This window comes from Aotus nancymaae, unplaced genomic scaffold, assembly GCF_030222135.1.
Source record: "Aotus nancymaae isolate 86718 unplaced genomic scaffold, 86718_ANA_hifiasm-v0.15.2.pri h1tg000161l, whole genome shotgun sequence".
Taxonomy (NCBI): Eukaryota; Metazoa; Chordata; class Mammalia; order Primates; family Aotidae; genus Aotus; species Aotus nancymaae.
This window is the reverse complement of record NW_026988576.1, coordinates 505,603-519,222: the sequence shown is the minus strand read 5'-3', so window position 1 is coordinate 519,222 and position 13,620 is coordinate 505,603. Positions and strand designations below refer to the sequence as shown.

At 37.2% G+C, this 13,620-nt stretch overlaps 1 protein-coding gene across 3 annotated transcripts in view; it reads right to left on the bottom strand.

Annotated features, from left to right (window-relative positions):
- Positions 1–13,620, bottom strand: part of ITGBL1 (integrin subunit beta like 1) — a 277,370-nt gene that overhangs the window by 138,089 nt on the left and 125,661 nt on the right. For all 3 annotated transcript variants that reach the window (XR_010340881.1, XR_010340882.1, XM_012440932.2), the window contains exon 7: positions 1,979–2,125. Coding sequence is in view for 1 of the 3 variants with exons in the window: in XM_012440932.2 (XP_012296355.1) it covers positions 1,979–2,125 (147 nt within the window). In the remaining 2 variants the exon portion in view is untranslated. The remainder of the gene's footprint in view (positions 1–1,978; positions 2,126–13,620) is intronic.

The window sequence follows — 13,620 nt, the reverse complement described above, 5'->3', positions numbered from 1 at the left end:
TCTATTTGTGAAAGAAATTCATTTCCTTTCCCTCCCAAGGTTTTCCATTTGAAATGGAATAGTCCCCAGGATTATAATATATTTTTGAAAAGACGCACAGATTTTTTTTTTAAAGACACTAATTAGCCTTCCTATTTTTTTTTTTTTTTTTACATGGCTGGGCCCAATAGATAAAGCTTTTTGTAAATGTAAAATAATAATATAAAGTTACATTTTGCTGTAGATTACAAATGTTGGTAAAAGCAGTAGTCTGAGGGATACAGATTTTAATCTGTTACTTTAAAAGCACGATGGCTTATGCAGCATTATAATGAGAATATTATGAATGCAGATAGAACAATGGTTCTTGTCTGAGATTGCTGGTGAAACATAGGGCTGGTCAAAAATACTTCTGAAATAAATACAGATATTCTACCCACATCCTACTTCTCAACTTTTCTACTTACAGTTAGGGGAAAATACTGGATATGAGAAAATACCTATGCTACAAATGATCTGGGAGACTTTATGGAGTTTTCTTTATCCGGAATACTCTAAAGAATCAAAAAGACAGACAATATCGAGAAATGGTGAGGATGTAGATGTAGAGAATCTGGGACTTCCACACACTGTTGGTGGAATGTCAAATGGTATCACCATTTTGAAGACAGTCCTGCACTACCTCAAAAGGTAAAACATAGAGTCATTCTATGATCCAGCAATTCCACTCACAGCTCTAGACCCCAAAGAAATTAAAACACATGCCCACCCAAAAACTTGCACATGAATGTTTATAGCAGCATTATTCATAATGCCCAAAAAGTTGAAACCCCATCTCCGAAAGTCCATTAACTAATGGAGGGTTAAATAACTGTGGTGTTTCCAGACAACAGGATATTATTTAGCCATAAAAAGGAATGGGACTGACACATGCTACAACTTTGATAAAACTTGCAAACACTGATGCTAAGTGGAGAAAAGCCAGATGCAAGAAGATCACATATTTTTTGATTCCATTTGTTTGTAATATTCAGAATAGACAAGTCCACAGAGACAGAGAGCCAATTGGTGGTTCTAGGGGTTCTGGGACAAGAGAATGTGGAGTGCCTGCCATAGGGTAACAGTATTTTAGGGTGATAAACATTTTTTTGGAATTGGACAGTGGTGATGGCTGCATAATTATGTTAATATGTTAAAAATACTGGGTGGTATGTGAATTTTATGGTACGTGAATTACATCCCTATTAAAAAGTACATTTTTAAACAAGAAAAATGCAACACAAAATTAAATATCTGATCTAACGTTCAAGTGAAGAAAGTCTGTTTCCTCTTTCTGGAACAAAATTGTTAATAGTGTCAATCACCAGTTCTTCAAAAGCATATTTCATATTAACTTTGCTATTCTCATGTGAGAAGTGAAATTGTATTTCTTATTTTGATAAATCAAGAGGAATGGAACCCATGTTCTTCTAAATGAATTTGTCCTTCTCCTCTAATTTGTTCTGATCTGATACCAAGAACACACCTGAGGCTACAAGCCTTCCTTCCAAAACGACAAAAGCTTATTCGTAGCTATTTGTTTATACAGTGAATTTCCAAAAGCCAACACTGTCCTGAAAGTAATGTTGCTGGGTTTCGTAAATGTCAGTGGACAATTAGGTGGTCTCATTCAGAAAGCTTTAAGCAAACATCTAAACTGTGTTCCTTTTTCTAATGTAACATTGAACTGAACTAAACTGAAATTGAACATACCTCAAGGCTAAAGTAGACGGACAGTGAGTGAGAGTGTCTGTGTGTGAAAGATATATATAGAGAGAAAGAGAAATATATTTCTCTTTGTACTTCCATTCATGGAAATTGGATTTATTATTAGTTCTAAAAAGACTAATAGTCCCTCATCCAGGGATCTCAGCTGTTTCTAATATTAAGATGTGTGTGCATTGAATTCATTTGAATAATGATGGACAGGCCTTGGCAAGCCCTGAGAGACCTCACTTACCCCTCCCAGAGCAAGGCAGATCAGAGCTTCCCTGGCATCTCCTGATGCTCTCCTCAGCCGACAGCGTGCAGGACTGTGGGTGCTCACACTTCTTCCCATGCCAGCCTGCTTTGCAGTCACATCTTCCGCAATTACACTGCCCGTGACCTTCACAGTGACAATAGCAAACAATAAAAAAAAGTATATAAAGTTAATGAAGTCGGAATTAGTTTTCATTCTAACAGCAAATGTCACAAATGAGTCAGGATCTTGATGAACACAATATAACACATTAAGGCAAAGGCACATTTTTCTCCAATTCTTAAATAACTGATTTATATGAATTGATCTTGAGGGGCAAGGAAAAGCAACCACTACAGATAAGATAAACAGTTTAGTAAGGCAGTAAACTTGAATCTGTCAAAATCCAGGTGCATGTGATTGTATTGGTCTCCTGGGGACTAAAAGGAGTATCTGGGCTGGGTGCAGTGGCTCACGCCTAGTAATCCCAGCACTCTGGAAGGCCAAGGCGGGTGGGTCACGAGATCAGGAGTTCGAGACCAGCCTAACCATCATGGTAAAACTCTGTCTCTATCAAAAATACAAAAATTAGCCAGGGTGGTGTGCACCTATAATCCCAGCTACTCAGGAGGCTGAGGCAGGAGAATTTCTTGAACCCAGGAGGTGGAGGTTGCAATGAAGCAAGGTCACACCATTGCACTCCAGCCTAAGTAACAGAGCAAGACTCCATCTCAAAAAAAAAAAAAAAAAAGGAGTATAAGGAATATTTGGTGGATTTGGCAATTAATTCACATTTGCATGGAAGGGAGACTTAGGAAAGGGCAAATAATATATTTTTGAAGCAGGATTTTTTTTTTTTTTTTGCTTTTTAGACTCAATTTTTTATATACAAATGCTCCTTTCTCTGTAATTAATGCAATAAGTGAAATTAAAATCAGTATGGATGTAGAAAAATTGACGTTAACAGCCAAGTAGACTTAATTAACATTTACAGAGCATTCTATCAAACAATATGAGAGATAGTACATATTCTTTTCTTTTAAGACTTAGGGTTTTTTTTTTTTAGAGCAGTTTTAGGTGCACAGCAAAATTTAGAGAGGTGCAGAGACACTCCATATGCCTGTCTCTCCCTCACGTGCATAGACTTCTTCATTATCAACAATCCCCACCAGAGCTGTACACTTGCTATAACTGATGAGCCTACATTGACACATCACTGTTATCCAAAGTCAGTAGTTCACATTAGGGTACACTCAATGTACACTGTGTGAGTGTGAGTAAATGTATAGTGACATGAATTCACCACTGTAGTATCATACAGATATTTTCACTGCCCTGAAAATCCTGTTTTCTGCCTAGTCATCTGTCCCTCTCCCACACCTTTCCCCAGTCTCTGGTAACCTGACTTTCTCACTGTCTTCCATAATTTTGCCTTTTCCTTACTTTTATATAGTTGGAGTCATACAGTACATGTAGTCGTTTCAGTTTTGGGTTTTTCTTTTTTCCAGTTGGTAATATGCATCTGAAATTCCTCTATGGATAAATAAACTGTGGTACATCCAAAGAATGGAATATTATACAGAGTGGGATTGTTTGTAATGAACCATTGAATGGATCTCTGTTATTAAGGTCTCACAACCACAGTCAAATTGGGGGCCACAAACTGACAAAAAGCATGAAATCTAGAATTCAGAAGAGGTCCCTCTTTTTTTCCCCCAGATTTATTGAGGTATAAGTGACAAAAAAAATGTAGATACTTGAAGTATGTAACATGATGGTTTGATATGCATATGCATTGTGAAATGATTACCACAATCATGATAATAAACACATCCACCATCTCACACAGTTATCTTTGTGTATGTGTGTGTGCAGTGAGAATAAGATCTACTCTCCTCATACATTTCAAGTAGACAATATTATAAACTATAGTAATCATGCTGTGCATTAGATCTCCAGAACATATTCATCTTATAACTTTGAAAGTTTGTAAGCTTTGATCAAAGTCTCCCCATTTCTCCTACCCCTCAACCCTGGGTAACCACTCTTCTACTCTAAGAGTTTGACTTTTCCAGATTCCACATATGAGTAAGATTATGCAGTGCTTTTTGTCTATGACAGGCTTATTTTACTTAATAAAATGTGCTCCAGTTTTATCCCTGTTGTGGCAAATGAAAGGATTTCCTTCTTTTTAAGGGATGAATACTATTCCATTGGAGATATATATATATAAATGATATATGTATCTGTACGTATCTATATATAATTTATATATATATAATCTGTGTGTGTGTGTGTGTATATATATATATATATATATATCACATTTTCTTTACCCATTCATCTTACAAGAGACACTTCTGTTTTCATATTTTGGTTATTAGGAATAACGCTGCATGACCATGGGAGTACAGACAGCTCTTCAAGATTGTGATTTCATTTCCTTTGTACCTATGTCCAGAAATTCCTAGATCATATAATTCTCTTTTTGATTTTTTAAGAAAACTCCATAATACCTTCCATAATGTCTGTATCAATTTACATCCTCACTAACATGTAAGCTTCTCTCTTCTCCATAGCCCTGCCAAAATGTATCTTTTGTCTTCTTGATAACAGTCATCCTAACAGGTGTTAGGTGATATCTCATTGTGGTTTTGATTTGTATTTACCTGATTCATGATATTAAGCATTTTTTAATACTCACTGGTCATTTGCATATCTTCTTTGGAAAAATGTCTTCAGGTCATTTGCCCATTTTTTAATTTTTAATTTATTATTATTTTGCTATTGAGTTGTATGAATTAGATATAGTTTCAATGTTTGACCTCTCCAAATCTCATGTGGAAATGCAATCCCCAGTATTAGAGACGGGGCCTGGTGGGAGGTGTTTGGACTGTGGGGGCAGATCCCTCATGAATGGCTTAATGCCGTCCTTTTGGTGATGAGAGTGTTCTTTCTCTGGTAGTTCATGTGAGATCTGGTTGTTTAAAAGAGGTGGCACCTCCTCCCACCCTTTTCTGTTCTGTCTTCTCTCTTGCCATGTGACTCACCAGCTCCGCCTCCACCTTCTGCCATGATCAGAAGCTTCCTGAGACCTCACCAGGAACATGCTTCCTGTACAGACTGTGGAAACGTGAGCCAACATAGACTTTTTTTTTTTTTCTAAGATAGAGTCTCACTCTATCTCCCAGGCGGGAGTTCAATGGCACGATCTCGGCTCACTGCAACCTCCATCTCTCAGGTTCAAGTGATTCTCATGTCTCACTCTCCCCAGTACCTGGGACTACAGGTGTGTGCCACCACGCCCAGCTAATTTTTTTTTTAATTTTAGTAGAGATGGGGTTTTACCACATTGGCCAAGCTTGTTCACAACTCCTGGCCTCAAGTGATTTGTCCACCTTGGCCTCCAAAAGTGCTGGGATTATAGGCATGAGCCACCATGTGCCTGGTCCCAAACAAATTTATTTTCTTTATAAATTACCCAGCCTCAGGTGTTTCTTTGTAGTAATGCAAAAAATGGACTAGAACTCATACATTTTGAATATTAACCTCTTTTTATATATGGTTTGCAAATATTTTCTCTCATTCCATAAATTGCCTTTTCATTTTTGTTATTTCCTCTGATGCTGTAGAAACCTTTTAGTTCAATGCAGTCCCATTCATTTATTTTTGCTTTTGTCATCTGTTTTCTGGTGTCATATCCAAAAAATCATTGCCAAGACTAATGGCATGGAACTTTTCTCCTATGTTTCTGCAAGTACTTTTAAAATTTCAGATTTTACATGTAACCCTTTAATTCATTTTGAGTTGATTTTTATAAACATTATAAGACTCTAATTTCTTTCTTCTTTATGTGGACATCCAGTTGTCCCAATACCATTTATTGAAGAAACTGTTATTTTCCCTTTGTGTGTTCTTGGCATCTTTGTCTAAAGTCAATTGGTTGTAAATGTATAGGTTTATTTCTATGCTGTCTATTCTGTTCCATTGGTCTATGTGTCTGTATTTATGTTAATACCATACTGCTTTAATTACTATAGTTTTGTAATATAATTTGAAATCAAGAGCTATGGTGCCCTCAGATTTGTTCTTGCTGAAGATTGGTTTAGTTATTTGGGGTATATTGTGGTTCTATGTGAATTTTAAAAATACTATCTTTTTCTCCAATGTTAATGTGTATTCTTAGCACTTTTGTTGAAAATCAGTTGGCTGTCAGCCATGGGACTTTTGACAGGGATCACAATAAATCTATAGATCACCTGAGGTAGTATAAACATTTTGACAATATTTATTTTTCCAATCCATGAACATAAGATATCTTTCCATTTATTTGTGTCTTCAGTTTCTCTCATTAATGTTTTATAGATTTTGATGCAGTGATCTTTCACTTCCTTGGTTAATTTTATTCCTAAGTATATTATTTTTGACATGACTGCAGATGAGATTGTTTTCTTAATTTCTGTTTTGGTTACTTCACTGAAGCAGAATGTTTTCTTATGGAGTCTCCACACTTCATTTTCATGCACTCTTTAGCAAATAATACATGCTTAGCCTAGAGATCCTTAGAGTAAAACCAATAACTTACATGGAGTTTACAATCCTTGAAGATTAGCCTAGTATATACAAAAAAGGTCAGGAAAGATATTAACTTTTTTGACACATGAATATACAGTTTTCAAAGAGTTGTGAGAAACAGTGGTATGGTTTAGCAAAAATCAACCTACATTATCAATAAAATAATGGGTTCAAATCCTGGTTCTGCTGCATACAGAATGGGGCTGGTCAAATGACAACCTCTGAGTTTCAGTTTCTTCATTTTAAAAAGTAAGAAAATACATTATCAATCCACATTTACTGGGAAGTACATTACATATTTTAAATGCTACATAAAAAGGAGCTACTGTTATTTTTATTCATCAGATCCCACATTATAAGCGAGTAGAGAAAGCATAGCTCAATTGAGCATTTCTTAATTCCTAATAAACATGAAGCTACTCATCACTGCAGATGCAGAATGAAGATTTCTATAATTGCTGCAAAAATGCATGAAGAATTTTAAAAGTGGAATTGCACTTTTTAAAAGTACATAGAAATGCTAACGGATGAAAACCCATGCTATTTTATCTTTAGCATATGAAATTAATGTATATCATGCAATATGAAAATTGACCTCCAGTGAAGACTAGACCCTTTTATTAATATTCCCTGAGGTTTGTGGGTCCATCTTCTGAGTTTGAAGAAACTGGATAATACACATATGTAGAAGCTTTTCACCATTTTCTTAATCGTTTTTTTAATTTAAAAAAATTACAAAATCATAGATGAAAGCGGAATGAGACATTAGGAATCACTGAATTTAAATCTCTCATCTAACCCCAAATTTAATTCAATTCAGATGCTCATTTGTTGAACATCTGCTATGTTTGAGTCTATTTGACAAATTGTTGCCATAATTATCTGCCCTGGACCTCAGTTGAAAGGAAAAGAAAATTGTTATTACTAACAAACAGACCTGACATATGAATGTGATTATTTAGACCTTAAAATATGGGAATTTTTATAACAGTTTATACTAATTAACAATTATATTTCATAGATTGTTGGGTTCTATGGCTTTTGCCATTTATTCACCCAGTTTAAGAAGTTCCCACTGGGTGTAGTGGTTCACGCCTGTAACCCCAGCACTTTGGGAGGCCAACACAGGCAGATCACCTGAGGTTAGGAGTTCAAGACCAGCCTGGCCAACATGGTGAAACCCCATCTCTACTAAAAATACAAAAATTAGCTGGGCATGGTGGCATGCCTGTAGTTCTCGCTACTTGGGAGGCTGAGGCAGGAGAATTGCTTGAACCTGGGAGGCTGAGGCAGGAGAATTGCTTGAACCTGGGAGGCGGGGGTTGCAGTGAGCCAAGACTCCACCACTGCATTCCTGCAAGGGTGACAGAGGGAGACTCTATCTCAAAAAAAAAAAAAAAAAAGTTTCTATCTTTCCAACCCTCATGTAAGGTTAAGGACAAACATTGCAAACAGATCTACGTTGGAAATGCATATATAAACAATGGTTTTAACACATAAATCTTTAACATTAAAAGTACAATCAATTCTTTTGTTGTATAGGAGCCAATGGCTTTGAAATTCTTGGAGACAAGTGGTTTTATTTCAGAGACAGTTAGATCTGCTGTGAGGAAACGGCAAAGTACAGAACATGTTGACATTTGTGAGAGACTTATTGATGCCCTAACAATAACACTGTTTGTTGACACTTTAACAGAAACATTGAAAACGAGATTGAAGAGGGGAAAAAAGTTTATCTACTCTTGAAAGTTTAATGGCTGTAAAGGTTAGAACATCTAGCAGATGTGGACACCAGGAAGTCCCTAACTACCCAAGAGAATGTCATCTGCCACTGTGGCCCACCAGAATTCACAGGCAGTGGCATGCCCCACAGGAGAATCTCCCTCTCTGGAGAGGGAGAATACAGTACAAACCCTGGGGCAAAAGCAGGTACAGAGAGACCCATGACTGAGGGGAGAACATTCTTATGTTGCATAGTTGGAATCCATGCTTAAAAGCAATCATTATTTTCTATCTGAAGTTCATTCACATGTTGACATTTTTAGAAAATTGTGGCAGAATAAAATCCTAAAGACAGAATTTATTAGAAAGAGATTCTTAAAGTTAGAATCTGATCCAATAAATATCAAAAGGTCAGGTTAGCTGTAGAAGCCTTAATTTTTAAAAACAGTTCAGATGCTCTAGACCTGCAGGAAGAAATCTCTGGCAGTCTTTTACCTTTATTGTCCCGTATGCACGTTCTGTTTTCTTGCCATTTTGTTTTTCTCAGTTTATAATTCTCTAAACCTTTTTCCCCTAACATAATTCTATTATTGCAGCTTTATTTTTATATCCCATTGCTATTTCTGATGCTCATCTACAAGCATAAGAGGGAAAACAGAACCTATACACTCCCACACCTCTTTTCCTGGGCACTTAATTCAGCATCATGACATTCTCCAGGATCATGCCTCTAAATTTGTGCTTCACCTCCAGGCATTGCCAACTCTAAGCAAAGCTGGGAAGAATATATGTGTGTCCTCACTTTTGCCATGTGTGTGATGACTCCTCAATAACCTTCTCAATAGCACATCTGCAGCCAATTGCATGCACATTGGGATGAATTTAAGAGACTGTGTCATTGCTGTGATTGACTGAGGGATAAAAGACCTTAGCCCTAAACAGGAATGTATCAAAGTGGGAAAATATCGTTTAGTTCAAGATGACCAAGGTTCCTCCTTAAATCACCCACTGATGTGTCTTCTATGCTTTACCACCAGCATCTGACATCAATTGAACAAGCTCAAGCTGAGGAAAGAAGAGGTATTTAAACATGAGTGGCATACATACGCCATCCATAAGAACGAAGTTCCTGAGAGTCAGTGAATATATAGGAACCAGTTTAAATGACAAAGTAGTGGCACAGAATATGTTTGACGGTTTTATTGTTTGTGGGGAGAACTGGTTTTACTGTCTGGGGAAAGTAGAATTTTCTAAATAAGATATCCCACTGTATATCATAGAAGAATCAAGTGTAAAAGTATGAATAAAGTTTCTATAATTCAAGTATACTATAATGAAAAATAGTATTGACAATGGTATTGTCTAATTTAAATGTTTACTACAGATTGACAGAAGTTAAAACATAAACATAACTTTTGCTTTTTCAGTAATAAAAATTATATCCTACATATTTCAAGAAGCTAGTCATGTGCTGTCAAAAATATTAGAGATCCCACTTTAAATGAAACATTTCCTACAAAATCCATCGTGATACTGAACTGGTAGAGTTTAAAAATCACTCAGAAATTTCAGGTACTGCTTCCAGATTCTCAGGCAGGTACTGAGCTTTTCAGATAAGACAGGAATTTATGAAGCAAAATTGCAATTTTTCTTGTGAGGTTACCAGTTTCTCAATTCCAATTTTAAAAGTTATGCCAAAGAAAGAATCATTTTGTAGAGATAAAGTCAAGAAGATGAAAATGTTGGGTTTTGCTATATAGAAGAGTTTAGAGATAATGATATCTATTTAGTATGAAAACCTTTAGACTGCTGTAACATTATATCAGGATTTTTTTTTTTAATAGACAACTAGTGAAAAGGTTAAGAAATCAGGATACTTGTGTTCTTGATCTAGATGTGCCACTATCTTTTCTGGGCTGTATCTCAAATTGCTTTATCTTTCAAATGAAAGAACTTAAAAAAAGATACATTTACCACACGGATCTGAAATGTAATGCTTCCATGCTAGTTTGTCAAATTTATGTATATGTAAAGCCTGCAGGTTTTAGTTTCATTGCTTCTAACAGTATTCCTTTAAACTGTGTAGGCAGAAGATCAATGAAATAGAGATGAAAGATACAGAATGGTGCTGTTTGTCCCTGATAGCAAACATCAGAAGAATTCAAATAAGATAAATGCTCTCTAAAGACCTCTATGTATGTATACACAGACAGACAGACAGACAGACAGACAGACACACACACACACACACACACACACACACACACACACACACACGTTGGTCTAATCTGCCTACCATAAAAATGACTGCAGCCCAAAATACCAATATGAAAAGGAAGGTTTGCAGCAAGACCAGCCACCTAGCAGCCCTGAGGCATGGCTGGGAAGGCAGGAGTTATTGAGGCTCTCAGGTCATTTATAGGAAAGGATATTAACCAAACCTTTTCTTGTTTACTTGTAACTACTGTGTGCTTTTAAGTTGTGCTATCCAAACTCCAGAAACAGGTGCAGTTGTTTCAGGACAAGTGCAATTGCATCTCTTCCAGACAAACACTTCTCTGTTTTAGAGGATATTTCTTTCTTTTTAAAGGATCGAAAAGTGCCCATGAATTTGAATCTGACGTTTACAAGTCACCGCTTACAAAGTAATAAAAAAACCATCAACAGGGAAAAGCTTTGGGGAATAACTTAGATCTAAGTAGTACTTACTATTTTTTTAAATTTCATATATTGATTTTTCCTTTCAAGAAAATACAGGTATAACTTTTAAAGATTTATCTAACCCCAACATGCCATGGTAAAAAGGAAGTTGACTTTTAAAAAGCTACAAGTTGTTCTTGAAAACAGGAAACAAATACACAAATAAACATGTAATCATTTTCAAAAAAAAAAGAAAATCCGGGTGGAACATACTTAATCATTTCCTTTAGTTTCTTTTCTTAATGCTTTGGCAATCCACAGGGAAAAATTTTACTACATAATATGGTTCTATCAAAAGATTCCATTTTCCAAACTAATGTAACTGTAAGCCCAAACTCTCCTTATATTTTTATAATTTTCTTAGGCAGGGGAAGCTGAACGATACAGTTTAAGGTCACATTGCAGTGTATTTTTCCAGTTGTGGGATTTGGGGAAATAGACCTGACTGGTAAGCAGCCATTAGAAATAAAACAGTTATATTAGAATCAGAAAGTAAATTGGGTGTGACAAACAGGACAGTTGGTACATGTCAGGATGCCCTTTCACGCCCTGAACATTTCAGTCACACTCCAATTGTGTCAATAGTATTGTTTTTGAGGGGGTATGTGTGTGTGTGTGAGTAGTAAGAGTCACGGTGGTTTATGGGTGAATAAACACACACACACACACACACACACACATATTTTGTGGATGACGAACAACTGACAGGATTGAAAGAAGTAAATAAAATTGATTTACTTGGTGGGGATAGGGACCATGTTTCAACATTTTGTGTCCCCTATCCCACATATTTACATTTAAATGTATTATTGAATAGATAAATGGACAGAATGGGAATGAATATAAAAGGAGAATGTCAATTAAAAGAGCTAACTTAAACTAATCCATCCAGAGATTTCCCTTGGACTTAAATAAGACCAACACTCTCAGGATGGCAAGAATAGAAGCTAAAACTAAAATTTCACTTCATCTGAGCCTTATTATATTCTAGACTTGCATGAATGACTAGAGAATATTGATGTCATTGGGTTACTTCTGTCTCATAACACAAAGGTATTAACATACTCAATAATCAACTATATGGCACTCCGTACACTGCAACTTAGACTGGTAATTAGGAAAAATTTAAAGACTAATAATTCTCTAAGCACAATACCATACAGAATATAAAATTCTACAGATTTTATAAAAATGATGAAATACTCCAGAGATTGATGTCTGTTCTAGATCATAATGATGTTCAGAGAATCTTAGTTTTATTCAAAAAAAGAATCTGAGTACCCAGAGGACAGTTTTTCCTCAGAAAAAAATAAAGTAAAATTTGGAGAATTGTATTTGCATCACTGGAGATTAAGTTACATGAGTAGTCAGGCTATATGTGTTTTCAGATGACACTTGATTGGCGGTGTGAACTTTATCAAGTTACTGAATTTCTCTGAACCTATTTCCTCTTCTGCTAAATAAAGAAGCCAAGCACGTGTGTCTGGGGCCGGCTGTCCAGCCATCAGTGCAGGTCTGCGGTCACGATGAGGTTCTAAGTCTCAGTAGCTCTGCTCGCCCAGGGACAGTGATCTCGTCCCTGGCACATAGTATGCGGGAGAAAGAAACGGGAGAAGGGAGAAAGGAAGGCTCCTGCTCTTCCAGCCGCTTAAAAAATCATCTTAGTGGTTGTCAACTTGACCCAACATTTAAGTTAAAAAGAAAAACAAGTACACAAAGGAGGGAAGGGAAAAGGACCCAGGGAAAAGACCAGAAGTCGCTCTCAGCAGGAGCGCAGGCCCCGCCTGGATCCCAGGCTCGACCTCACTTGAGAGACGAGATTCGAAGATTCGTACCAGAGTTTCCACAGCAGCCCAGGCTGCCCGACCCTAGCTGGGTGCACAGCTGAGCTGTGGACTGCGGGGAACTGGAGGGGGCTTGGGCCTCTGCACGTGCTCCTTTGCAGCCTCTCAGCCTCTCGGCCTCCCTGCTATGTCTCCTGGGGCACCACCTGCATGAGCTTCTGACACAGGATGGTGTGGAGAAGATGCCCTGGAGAAGCCACTTGAGCTCAATTCCTCAATTCCTCATTCTAAGTGTGGGAGTCAAGCTGCAGAGGGCTGGCCATGTTCCATTCACTTCAACCAGCAAATGATAAAATCACAATAACAGACTGATGTCTTCTTGCTCAAAACACAGCCAATTGTGTCATCACCTCTTCCCACCCCTACCTGTCCATACCCACTGTGTGGAGTCTCATAGGGTACAGAAGAAAGGAAACTGTGAGAAAAAGAAAAACAGGGAAGAAGGACTGGAGGGGAATAGGTGAAGTGGAAAATTAGATTCCAGGACAGCCTCCTTCATGACACTTCACCTGCTCAGCCTGGAGTAAGCACTCCGAGCCTAAATGACACACTGCAGGAATTGAAGGTCACGCAAGGATTGAAATGTCAATTCAGGAGTCATTACCCATCTGTACCCCACGGCCCCACTCCCCCACAGTAAGAGGGACTGGCTCACAGGACCCTCAATTATCACTATAATGTAGTTAGTTTGAATTTTTCAACCCCAGTCCAAAATCAGGATCAACATCAGATCATGGATTTCACAAGAAAGGGAATACCCATGGGAAAAAAAGGGCTGCATATCAGCAAGTCACATACTCA